This window comes from Fibroporia radiculosa (genome assembly GCF_000313525.1).
Source record: "Fibroporia radiculosa TFFH 294 genomic supercontigs, scaffold205, whole genome shotgun sequence".
Classification (NCBI taxonomy): domain Eukaryota; kingdom Fungi; phylum Basidiomycota; class Agaricomycetes; order Polyporales; family Fibroporiaceae; genus Fibroporia; species Fibroporia radiculosa.
In genome coordinates, this window is record NW_012133180.1 from 10,634 (window position 1) to 23,135 (window position 12,502).

At 48.9% G+C, this 12,502-nt stretch overlaps 2 protein-coding genes across 2 annotated transcripts; one reads left to right on the forward strand and one right to left on the reverse strand.

Moving 5' to 3' along the window:
• Window positions 1-417: 417 nt before the first annotated feature.
• FIBRA_00419 (uncharacterized protein) lies at window positions 418-9,572 on the forward strand (the record flags this gene model as incomplete). The annotated part of the gene is made up of 39 exons (XM_012322315.1): window positions 418-522; window positions 601-678; window positions 731-1,030; window positions 1,922-2,135; window positions 2,186-2,598; window positions 2,656-2,975; window positions 3,033-3,150; window positions 3,205-3,240; window positions 3,295-3,307; window positions 3,359-3,461; window positions 3,511-3,634; window positions 3,686-3,702; window positions 3,756-3,783; window positions 3,845-3,857; window positions 3,916-3,958; window positions 4,013-4,078; window positions 4,132-4,414; window positions 4,472-4,540; window positions 4,594-4,675; window positions 4,730-4,759; window positions 4,814-5,000; window positions 5,049-5,123; window positions 5,178-5,221; window positions 5,278-5,399; window positions 5,456-5,700; window positions 5,755-5,786; window positions 5,836-5,905; window positions 5,956-5,992; window positions 6,052-6,195; window positions 6,260-6,343; window positions 6,396-6,961; window positions 7,024-7,408; window positions 7,472-8,145; window positions 8,205-8,621; window positions 8,686-8,945; window positions 8,995-9,061; window positions 9,118-9,137; window positions 9,191-9,287; window positions 9,353-9,572. 39 exons carry the CDS (start codon window positions 418-420, stop codon window positions 9,570-9,572), a joined length of 6,201 nt encoding a protein of 2,066 aa, XP_012177705.1.
• Window positions 9,573-10,344: 772 nt separating this feature from the next.
• Window positions 10,345-11,342, reverse strand: FIBRA_00420 (uncharacterized protein; the record flags this gene model as incomplete). The annotated part of the gene is made up of 2 exons (XM_012322316.1): window positions 10,345-10,583; window positions 10,661-11,342. The coding sequence occupies 2 exons, from the start codon at window positions 11,340-11,342 to the stop codon at window positions 10,345-10,347; spliced, it is 921 nt and encodes a 306-aa protein (XP_012177706.1).
• Window positions 11,343-12,502: the final 1,160 nt, after the last annotated feature.

Sequence of the window (12,502 nt, forward strand, 5' to 3'; positions counted from 1 at the left end):
CTGTGCTCGGCAGAATATGGGCGAGAGTCTTTGAATCAGTCCGGGTTGAGAAATTCTACCAGGCATACCGATAGACCGTTCTGACAGAAACGCAGGAGGGGTGGCTGATACAATCCGTCATGATTGGTGATTGGCGCGACACAAGCGGTGTATGTGCTGTAAGGCGAATAAGTAAGTACATTTGCAGGCGGGAACACTTGGGCTGCGTGCGCCTAGGTCGCGCGTTGAGCTTGTGCGCCACAGGACAAATATTTGGCGCATGGGACGCAGCTGGGAGGCGCGCGTTGCTCGCCGTCGCACAACACACCCGGCAAATCCTCAAGGTGAGCCCGAATCTATGCTGCTATTTCGAGCGGGACAGGCTGGATGGGTTGCAAATGCGAGGTGCTTTAAAATGTGCGGTGGAAGGACCGGTCGATGGCACCAGGAGGGATGGATGGCAGGAGCAAGCCACAGATGACGCCTGTCCCATTCTCCGGCATGCTTTCTCTATCGGATTTCTTCGCTGACCCTCATTACTCCGTGTATTTAACCTCGTTCAGATGGTACGTTTCCACCCGTTTGTACCACAGCATGTACTTACCGTCCCGCTGAGTGCAGAAAGTCGAGATCGACTCGTTCTCCGGTTTCCGAATCTACCCCAGCAAAGGCCGGCTCTTCGTCCGGGGGGACAACAAAGTGCATCCTTTGGCTCCTATTATCTCGCGCGCACGCTGACTGCTATATGCAGGTCTTCCGCTTTTCCACCTCGAAGAATGAGTCGCTCTTCCTGCAACGCAAGAATCCCCGTAAGATCGCATGGACGCAGGTATATCGCCGGCAGCACAAGAAGGGTATCACAGAGGAGGTCGCGAAGAAGCGCTCGCGCCGCACCGTGAAGCACCAGCGCGGTATCGTCGGCGCCGACCTCGCTGCTATCGCCGCACGCCGCAACCAGACCGCCCAGGTCCGCGCTGCCGCACGCACCGCTGCCATCCAGAAGGCGAAGTCGGAGAAGAAAGACAAGGAGAGCAAGAAGGAGAAGGCAAAGGTGCGTCCTGCGTATTCCGTGCACCGTCGTGCAGTGGCTGAGTACTGCATCGGCGGCCTGTGCGCGTGCTTGTGCTATGCAGCCGGCGGGGCGCGCACCAGTGGCGAGCGGGCCACGAGTATCAAAGCAGCAGATGAAAGGTGGCAAGGGCGGGCGCTGAGTACGGTGCGCAGAGCAGTTGGTCTAGCTTCCGTTCGTTCGTATTCCTGTCATGACGTGTTTCATATCATCACCACCACCGCGCAAAATGTATGGTACAGCATGCTCTCAGGTCATGACGTTATGCTATCATTATGCATCCTGACCGTTATTCGTGTATTTTGACTCTCGAATGGTCTTCATCCGGCCTGGTGTGATTAATCGGCGGTTGGAGGTGTGTGTTGTATTGAGACGGTTCTGCGTGTTGACTGGTGTATAGCGTTGATTACGGACCATCTAGTTCAGTCTCATGCAACATTCTAGTGTGCATGTGTGGACTAGGTTGTCCGTGTACTTCAGATGTAACTCTACTTGTGATCGTTTGAGTCGCGGAAAGTGACGCTGCTGGAACGCCAAACCCAATTTACTTCAGTGTGGCGCAGCCTGAAGGCAGTCAGAACTTACTGACCAGCTTCAAGTTGCTACCAATTGCTACAAATGCATGCGCTGGAAATGCAGATCGAGCAGCTGTTCGGTAGCTTGACAGTTCAATGTTCAACAGCAGGCAAGGCTTCTCGGTCAAGCTGACGACTGACCGCTGCCGAGCTGGCGGCCCTCCGGCCTTCTGTTCTGGGATAGATACACGGCGCACGAGGCGAAAGCTAAACCTTAGAGCTGCGGAAAGGTGCACAGATATGTGAGATTTTTTCTTGTTCCTCCCTCTCACCATCTTTCGCACATTCCACCATGAAGGCCTCATCCCACAAGGCCTCCAACGTGTCGAAAAAGAGCAAAAATCCTATATTCAATGTCAATAAGTTCGACGCCACGCTGATGACAGACCAGGTGGCAGTCGAAATCGCCATTGGTGATTTCGAGGCCTACCTCGTCCATCCAGCGGCGGACGTTGGACGAGCCGTCCGGGAGATGCTGCCTGTCCGGAATCTCATAGAATTCGTCCTCTCTGGTGAGATCGTCGTGGTTCATTTAGCGGTCAATCTCAGACAATCACTGCAGCTGTTAGTGATAAGGCATCTGCCACAATTACGCAGCGTCTATTGGACATGGATAGCTTCCCAGAGGATCCAATGGAGTTTGATTCTTCATTGGCATCAAGCTTACTGAATCGGTTTGCAGTGTATCACTATTTTCTGTCAGAGTCGCCATCAGACAAGATGGATGGCTACCGACAGACTACGCACAAGTCACTCCGCGCCCTCGAGGCGCTTAAGGAAGTTCTGTCCAGTGAGCCTGCAGGCCCCACTGGTCGCACAGCTGGACTTTCGTCGAAGGCAAAGAAGAGAGAAGCTCGTATACACTTTACAAGCTCAAGTCCGTTCGCTGCGCTCGGTGTCCCCGTTCCCCAATCTCGGTCGGGAGCGGAGGCACTTGGCTTAACGATTTTGGCGCAGTTGAAGCGCACATTGGAGGTAAGTCTATGTACGTTAATCGTTACTCAATCCGTGTCTGACACATGGGCTATGTAGGGGTACTTTCGCGTACTCCGATCGCCAAGTTTGCGCGAGGTGTATCGAAGACACTATATTCCAGCTGGATCATCCGTCGCTGGGTCGGATGCTGTGGCAGCGCATAGAACAGAAGAGAGTTCTGTGCAACTGTCCGAGACTAGTACCTCATTTAGTGGTCCCACTACGCTACAGAGGGCGTATGCCAGTTTATTCGACATTCAAAACGCGGAAGGATTCGGTGAATGGCCAATCCTTATTTCCAAGCCAGCCGCGACAGATCTTCGACAGAAATATAAGCGGCAGCCTCAGCTCTTCGAGATCGCTGTGAAGAAGATACAGTATGTGGTCTTGCTTTGTTCATGCTCAAACTGATGTAACTACGTCTTTTGTTTCAGAGAGCTGTCTCGCGGTCCTACCTACTGGACTAGCGATAACCACAAGCGACTCAGCCACGTCGGTCACGGAGATATTCCCATCTACCGCGCGAAATTAACAGGAGATGCGCGTCTCATTGTAAGTCCGAACTGAGCCTTTCCATGCACCGTTGTTGGATTCACGCGCGTGCAGTATCAAGTAGATTGTATCGCGGATTATGAAAAAATGGTGAGCAACCTTCATACCTTCACGTCGAGCAGGTTGATTCATCCCGACTTATAGGTCGACATACAAGGTTTGCAGTTCCTTTTTGTGGTTAGCAGTGTGCGGCTGATGCACTGCGAAGCTCTTAGGATTTTCGGCGTCGTCTCGCTCGCTGATATGAAAGGGGGCATCTGGGCTAGTGTTGGCTACTCTCTAGGAGGAAGGGGGAAGGCGTATAAACAACGGTTTGCAACAGTTCATTTTTGTGGGGCATCCATTGACATACGGTCTTAGATGCGACTATCGCAGCGAGCCTACGAATGGAATCGTCCTTCCAGCTCAGTTTCCCTTACCACCTCCATCGGAGGATCAACAAACTCTTACTTTGCCAACTCTTCATCACGAGGATTTAGGAGAGGTGCGCATTTGTTAGGTGCATCCAGTCACATTGACTAAATCTTCATTTTAGCTCCAGAACATACTTGCGTACGTGACTGTTTCCCCGCCCGAAGCATTTTGCTGACAAGTGGCAATCTCAGCTTGAATAAGTTTTATCCGTTTTCCCAGGTTCGTGTGTCACATTGTCAGGGGATTCTACATTGATGAATCAAATCCCGCATTGCCTTAGACCTTGATGGACGGTGAGAGTCTCCTTCCGGCTGAACTGAATCTCGTCTCATAAATGTCGGCAAATTTCAGGCATAATGGCAGATATTGAGCTGTCCCTCACGTTCCAAGTATCGTGCGTGATCCCTCCTCTTTTCCATGATGCCATTCATGTGAAAGGTATAATTAGACACCACGAGATGAACATTATTGAGCATCCATCTTCATGTTATGTCATAGGACGAAGTGGTACCGGGTTCGTTTTTCGCACTGGTTTTCGTGTAACACATATCTTAGAACTTGGAACAGGAAGACGACGGTCATCCTCTTCAAAATGCTCCGCATAGAGTGGCTATGGAGCACACACGGTGGTGCGATGCAGAAACCACGACAGATGTTTATCACGAAGTCGCCCGTGCTTGCGAAAAAAGTTGCGGAGTACTTTGCCCAACTGCAAGTCGCGCACTCTGCAAGCAACCCACATCCCGTAGGGGCGGCGAGTCCAGTTGCCAACGGAGCGCGAAGTAAGCTGCCTTTGAAGTGGTCTGAACTACAGGACGAGCACTTTCCATTGTTCACAACATTCGACCAGGTACGTATGGATTTTTTGTATCAGTTTATCTTGGTATCCTAATCTGTCTTTTTCCAGCTTTTCACTATGTTGGCAAGAGACTTACGTGAACCAGCGAGGCCCGGAGACACCTCGGCTGTATCTTCAGTAAGTATCCTTGTACTCTGGACGTGCCTCTTTTGATTCCTGAACTCCATCAGTTGCAAGGAGAGCCCATTTCTTTCAAAACATTCAAGGCACTCTACTGGCCATGTATGCCGCTGTCGCTCAGGAAGAAACTAGGTATGTGCCGTCTCGTATTGGTATAGGGTCTGCCACTTATGCGAGCGATTACAGAGCCAATGTATGTATTTGAGCAGATCTTAGGTATGCTTAGTTATACCTATACTATGTTATTCTCTTCATTTGAACTTGGAATAGGTGTTATCAAGGGGTCCGAAGAGGCGTGCATGGCTCTACGGGGCTATTTGGATGAGCAAGATTATGATCGAGTAAAAATGCGCCGTTCGCAGAATGCTTTGTCGGACCAGAACGATGCCGTATATCAACTATTCCAGAATTATTCGAAGATAAAACGAGCCCGCGGGGAATATGACCATGCAGACAGGTATCTATGTCTTTATTCTTCAATATCGGCGACTCTAATACCGGCTAGAACCAACGCAATATTGACGGAGCTGCGGAAGGTGGAGAGGGGTGGTGTGCCCGGCGGGCACGCGGTAAACTTCCTGTTGGGTACCCTCATTTTATTTTGTTTGAGATATATTCATTTTTTATTGGATAGGTATGTGGACGAGGCGCAGGATAACCTTATGAAGGATCTCTTGGGTAAGATTTCACCTAAGTTCTAAGGGATACTTTTTTCTCACATGCCTTCTTTCCAGTCTTAAGATTGCTCTGCAACAACTCAGATGGCCTATTCTGGGCGGGCGATACTGCCCAAACTATCTCAGCAGGAAGCGCTTTTAGATTCAATGAGCTGAAAGCTTTTATGTATCGAATCGAGGTATCTCTTGGCTTGAGAACCATCCTGTGCTTCGGCTGAACTATTTCCTTTCTCAGGATATCATATCTCCAGGTGTGCAGAAGACGACGCCGCAGCTCTTTCATCTGGGTGTCAATTACCGCTCGCATGCAGGAATTGTGAACTGCGCTCAGAGTGTTGTTGAGCTTCTGACTTCTTTTTGGCCAAATAGCATTGATAAGCTGTCGGCCGAGAGAGGCTTGATGGACGGGCCAAGGCCCATTTACTTTAACGACTGGAATGAAGATTATGAGAAGTTTCGGAAGCTCTTATTTGGAGATACGTGAGTGGATTTTTCTGCCACTGACTTATTTGTCATCACTGAGATCTTCTGTAGCAAGGAATTGGTAGATTTTGGGGCGAAGCAATGTCAGTGCATGGATTGTAGCATTCATACTAAACTAACAAAAAAACATAGGTATTTTGGTCAGAGACGAAGATGCTCGGCAACGACTACAGAGTCAGATGGGGAGTATGGCATTAGTCTTGTGAGTTCCCGTTATTTGTCGGTGTTTGAGGTACTGACATTCACCCCCAGCACAATCTATGACAGCAAGGGACAAGAGTTTGATGATGTCAGTCATTTTGGAATGCGCTGCTTAATTCAGAGATTGACGTTATAACTGCTGGATAGGTCCTTTTGTTTAATTTCTTCCAGGACTCTTCTGCAGATGCCACGCAGTGGCAGATAGTGCTGAATGCATGCAGAAAGTCTATTGCTTTGGACCATCCGGTCCCGCATTTCGATCCAATCCATCATAATATAATATGCCATGATGTAAGTCCTAGATTCGGGTTTTGACTAAATAAAACTCTAATTGGATCTTACCACTTTGCATTAGCTGAAATGTTTATATGTTGCACTTACAAGAGCACGGAAGAACTTGTGGATTATTGATTCTTCGGACAAAGCTTATCCTGTTCAGGTTAGTATCAGATTTGCCGCTTTATCAGATTCTTATTTACATATTTGCGTAGCTACTTTGGTCCTCGAAAGATCTCATTCGCGTTTGGTCTGCCGATAGAGAACTTCCTCGCCTTGCGACAGCTTCCACCATCGAGGAATGGGCTACCGCAGGTCTCGACCATTTTGTCAACGAGCGTTACGAACATGCCATGCATTGCTACATGCGTGCATCCTGCCACAGAGAGCGCGATGTTGCAGAGGCATTCCTTCTGCGCGAGAAAGCTTTCGAAACTCCCGTAGAAGCTCAGGAGAGAGGGCCGAATAGATCGCAGGCCTTTACTGTTGCCGCAGAGGCTTTCAGAAAATCTGCCTTGGCCGCCAGGAGTAGCCTGAGGTCTGAGAGCGAGATCCACGAGTACTTCAAAAGTGCAGGATTGTGTTACAGCCTAAGCGGGAACTCAAACCTTGAGAAAGCGGCCGAATGCTATGAACGGTCGCAGGAGTTTTCGGAGTGCGCGCGGTGCTACTGCAAACTGGGTCGGTTTATGAGAGCTGCCAGAATCATTCAAGATCATGAAGTAGCTGAAGACGTGTTACGAGACGTTGCGCTGCATTTCTTCCAGAAATCTGAAGACAAGTTAGTCTCCCCGTCACTGTGCTTCCCTTCTATAATCATTCTAACATTGGTTGGAAAAATAGAACTGCGATCGCGTTATTTTCTCCCATCGAGAAGGCGCTCGAATTCATGAAGGAACACGATCTTATGTTACAGCGCTCTAATCTTTTCGAAGAACTGGGCCGTTTCTCAGAAGCCGCTTTCGATCGTCTCACTGATGGCGACGTCATAAAAGCAATCACGCTTCTTCACCGCGCGGGCGACATTGCGCAAGCCAGTTCTTGTCTTGTCGACATTTTTTGGCTGAACGTGTCCTTTGGTACTCCACCAATATTCGACAAGAATGTCGAGCTGCGCTATAGGGCGTCGGGCAAGTGGCGACACGATAAATCTCAACTTTCAGATCTCGTAGATGCGGCAGAAATGCTGCTCCGTGAGCCGAAGTTGACTATAGGAACCAAAGATCAGGTCTGTCTCGCGAAGTGGCTCAGGATGGTCTGTGCTTACCATGTGCTTACCATGTCGCTGTAGATCGACATGTTTCTCGCTATCACTTCTGGCGACATCGAGCGTTTACGAATCCTCGCCTGCGAATTCCTTGCGCAGAACCTAATTCCCTCTGCCATACTGGCTCTTAGCTGTTTCTTTGGGGATTCATTCCACTCGGCGAGTAGTCTAGAAAAATCGCTCGATGATCTGCGACTCCTTGATCATCTGGTTATCAAGGTCACCACAATTGCTGCTGATGCTGGGAAGTACTGCAATGACAACAAATATCGACGTCTTTTTGCTATTCAATCCTTTGAGAAAGGGAATTTCACGATATTCACGGGATCCTTTCTGCATCAAGCGTCTATTCGCAACGACATTCGCTTAGACAAAGTTTCACGCTATCCCAAAGTGCTCTCGATTTCCCGTTCGTGCTTGGCGAGCCTTTTGACAAAGGCTCTTCGCGAACATGTGCGACAATATTTCCTTCATGAAGGAGTGTTCTGGCAGATGCAACGGCCCTCGTTATGGACCTCTTACTCGATCTCTCAAGACTGTATTCTGAATTGCACTGGACCAGCGAACGACTTGCTGGGTCCACTTGATTCTATTTCCTATCATTACCGCATCCAGTTCTACGTTCTCCGCATCGCCCTGTTTCAAAGATATTGTCTAATCCCTGGAGTACGTGCTATGGAGTTGATGGCAGAAAAAAGGTGACGTGCTCACTGGAGGACTATCGTCGAGTGTAGTGTATGCTCACTTAGATCAATAGGAAGTTACTCGATCACTTATATCACGCTGTCATACCCTCCTTCCTATTCACACACACAGTGACTTTGCCTGTGTTTCAAGCAGGACGCATACCAGAGCTGGAGGGCGCTATTCCAGTGATTGAAAGCTGGTTCAAGACTTTGCTGGAGTCGTGCCCAGATATGAGCGTGTGGCGGAGCAGATCAACCGCGAGCACTGCTACTTGGCTGACGCTTGCGGAGGTGGCGTCTTTAAGGTTTGTTCTGTGTCAAAAGGGTCTCGAGAATGATTTCGATCAACGTGGCGTCTCCGCAAAGTTCCATGTCGAACGAATACTAGAGAGGTGGGACCTGGATAACGTTCATGTCACTACTCCTATCATGCATACTCTAAAGGCTGGCGGAGTTGCGACGACCCCTCTAGGAGTTTTATACGTCACGTAAGTTACCTGAGCCTATATTGTGATATTGAGACTCATGCCAACATCCACCAATTCCCAAAAGCCACGTCATGGACCACGAGCTTCCTGTTGATCTCGAGACGTTATATGACGTCTTTGAATATCTTAGCTTATCTTTCATCTTTGCCTACCCTCTTCGTCAGGGGCAGCCATTTCATGATGTTACTCATTTCCAGAGAGCGCTCCTTCTCTGGAAAACCAGTGGAGATTCTTATGTTATTCCTGCATACGACATTTCACTGCTCATATTTTTCACTTCGGCGCGCAAATTACTCCAGACCCTTTTGTCAGGACAAGAATGTGGTTTGACATGTCCATCTACGCGTCGAACCATAGCTAAGGCCATTTTCAGCTCATCTGCTCCTCAATGGTGTCCCGCTTCGCTCTGATCATTCCGGCATCCATTTTGTGCCACATATGTGAGTATCAATGTGCCACTTATTCTTGAGACGAATACCTGACGCGTTATATGCAGCTATACACTGCTTGCACTTCGTTGGTTTGATTCAGTACTCGAAAGGCGCCCGTTTAGCTGATAACCCTTGCAGTTGGTTACAATTTACCGGACAGCAAATTTAGAGAGGTAATTGTATCAATATTTTCAAAGCAGAAGGTCAACCCTCGTCGTTTTCCCTCGTATGTCAGGTACGATTCCCGTTTACATGCGTTGGATAGCGCAATACATATATTGTGTTTAAATATGCCTTCAGGTTCGATGTGCAAAATTGGTATGGGGTTTCCGATGCCCTACAATCAGTCTCTATGTTCTCCTGGGATACGTTGACACACTTGGTCCACGTATGCGACTCAGAGACAGTGCCAAACATCCATCGAGGACCCAGGATTAAGGAGGGTGTTTGCAAAGTTGAATTTCAAGATCTGAAGGATTTACCCTCCTTATTGGCATCAGTTTCGGAGCATCCGGCTTGACGTGACGTGTGTGGAGAAAGGCGATATCGATATCAATTTCCCTGTTCCATAGCCTTTCGTTGACGAGTCGATGTAGTATTGTACCTACGCATATAGTATATAATAATCGCTCTATTTTCTTGCTGCCTCCACTATAGGGTGTATCCGTGGCAGGCGTCGAAACCATGAAACCATGCTGCCAGTGTCACGACAGTAATATTACCAGATATATAAAATATACTGATCAAGTTTGCCGCTCATCCACATTTATCAGAAGTTGAATCACAAAGGGAGCTTCGATGTCGGCACCGACCTTTGGAACCTTTATACTAGATTACAGTCACAGGCTGGCCTTGGTAATAGCATTCACGTTCGACATTCGGGCTTAGCAACCGATGTTCGGACTGTAAGTTACGATGAAGCGCGTCCTTCGGAAGACATGTGCTGCACCCGCCGTCATACAAAGCTTCCCATAGAAATGAGGAACATAGCAGGCAGTCTGTTTCAATAGAAATTTGTAGAGGAAGCGAGATACAGTTGAACAACAGAGTAAGATAGCACGAGATGCTACGTGATAACTAGACTACGTATGAGCAGTGAGAGCTTTGCAATACAGAAGGTGAGGCCAACTATTGGACGGGTATTACGCATAAGGCTTGGGTATCTTGTCTATTGGCAAGCGTTGTTTGAAAGATCATCGACACCGCGAGTGCTAAACTTGAAAGAAATGCTCTCGAGTGATTGAAACACCAGAGACGTCGGAGGTCGCCTGATTGGCCGGACGTATGCCATATTAGTCTAAATCCCTGTTCGATTGTTTTGGATCATTAGATCTAGCCACCGTGAGGAAGAAGGGAACGATGGCAAGGAAGAATCCCATACCACAGGTAATGGGAGAGGGGACATGTTTGTATCCGGCGTTGAGACCAACTCGCTCGATGATACCGAACGCGGGGAGTGAACCAAGGATGGACTCCTTGACCATTGCTGGTCGGAGCCTGTGGGTGGTGAGAACGAGGACATGGAAGATGACTGTGATTGCGTGCAGTTGACTGATGCAGAGGACGACTTCAATTCCGAAGCCCCAGGGTCTGACTTGAAGGCCTTACAGAAAGTCCTCACATGGCGAGCGCCTTCGTCCTTCCGTCCATTCTTTGTCCACCCGCATGCTTTACATCTCAGCATATACTCAGCCCCTGGACCATGTTTCGTAAAAATGTGCCGTCCATATTCGTGGACGGTCGAAACTGTGCAGGAACAGCGCGTTCTGTCGTCCAGCATCCAGTGGCATACGATTTCCTCCTTCTTTTTCGTTACTTTTCTCGCTTTCCCTTTCGTGCTGCTTTTGCTGTTGGCTTTGCCATCCCGCTTGACCGACGAGCCTGAGGCGCAACCACGAACATGATCGCGCACCCCCATGATCGTGCCAGGGATAATACCGCTACAGAGTTCGTGGTTGTTGGCCCCTTCGAGTTTGCATGTAAAGGGCGTGTTGGGCAACTGTAAAGCCTCAAGCCACTCGTCCGGATCTGTAATCACCTGCTTGGCCGAGGAGTTGGTGGTAGATGAAGGCCACCTTGGAAGGCCCGTGGAGGTCTTCGTCCGTTTGCTTCCTGTCCGGAACGACGATACGACTGCTTCCTCATCTTCATCACGATTCCGTTTGCTGGGCCGATGGGCAGAGCTGGAGGTCCCAGGAATAGGGGGGTGCGCCGGCATGCCCGCCTTTCTGAAGCCAGCTTGGACGTTAGGAGAGGGTGTTTGGCTCAGACTTGTGGTCGGGGTGGACATGGAGTTAAGAGGGCTATAAATACTGTGCATAAAGGTTCAAGCGTCAACAAAGCAATTCGGTTCACGATGGGATACATACACGTTCAGCTGTGGGGAGGTAATCATTGCACAGTACAATAATAGAACAGTCAGAAGAATGTAGTGGTCGAGGGAACAATGGGGAAGTGGGTTTGATAGTGAATGGTGGCAATAAATGTGGTGTGTAGACAGTCAAAGACAGATATCACAGCGAATTTATAGCAGGATTGTGGAGAGTTGAAATTATATAATCACCTTCACTAGCCACGGCGCGACTGCGACGCGTCGCGGTCCAGTTTACATTGTGATCCCGTGACCGCGTCGGGGTTGCGGAAGTGTGGCTTCTTTTGTTTTCTACCTTCGTGCTCGACAATGGACTCGCGTGCTCATACGAACTGGATGAATCCAATGAATAGGCGTGCACGATAGCTATTCTCGTAGAAGATAGAGACATACGTGATATGCTTTATGTCGTCGAATGGCACACAAGTCCGTACCACAAGAGAAGAGGCCCATCGCGTTGGGTGATGCTTGATGTGATTGGCAGGGTACGGTGATTGCATTCTCCCACTGCCTGCATTCTGACTTGACAATTCTTCCCAAGGAAATTGTCTAGACAGCAAGCCACACAGGTTCGTACGTCACCCATACCGCTCGATTTAACCTGCGATAACGAATATTATTGAGGGCTTGTCTCTTCAACAATTGTCATAAAGACAAATTGCGCACGGCTGACTTACCTGCTATAACTGCATCAAAGGATGGGATTTTACTCTACCTGAACCAGCCACCGCCAGGACCCAAGTCATACCACGATAACTACGTCCTGCGGTGGTCGCCTTCCAAGATCCAGGTCCTTGATGAGCGGAGGCGAGTTTCGATTAAGATATAGTAGGTGAACCTACAGTCTTCCGGAGCAGTCAATATAGTATCCACCTCCTCGATGGCGAGAGCAACTGGACTGAAGACGTACCGTGTGCTCCTCATAAGCACGTCAGCAAGATGAAGGGTCAAATGCCGCTGTGCTCTGATCGGATGCATATTAACTCTAGACACGACTCGCAATGTTCAATGTTGCATTTCAAGTATTCGCCAAAGATGTTCAATACGGGCCGTGGTGGAGACAAGAGCATAATGAATGA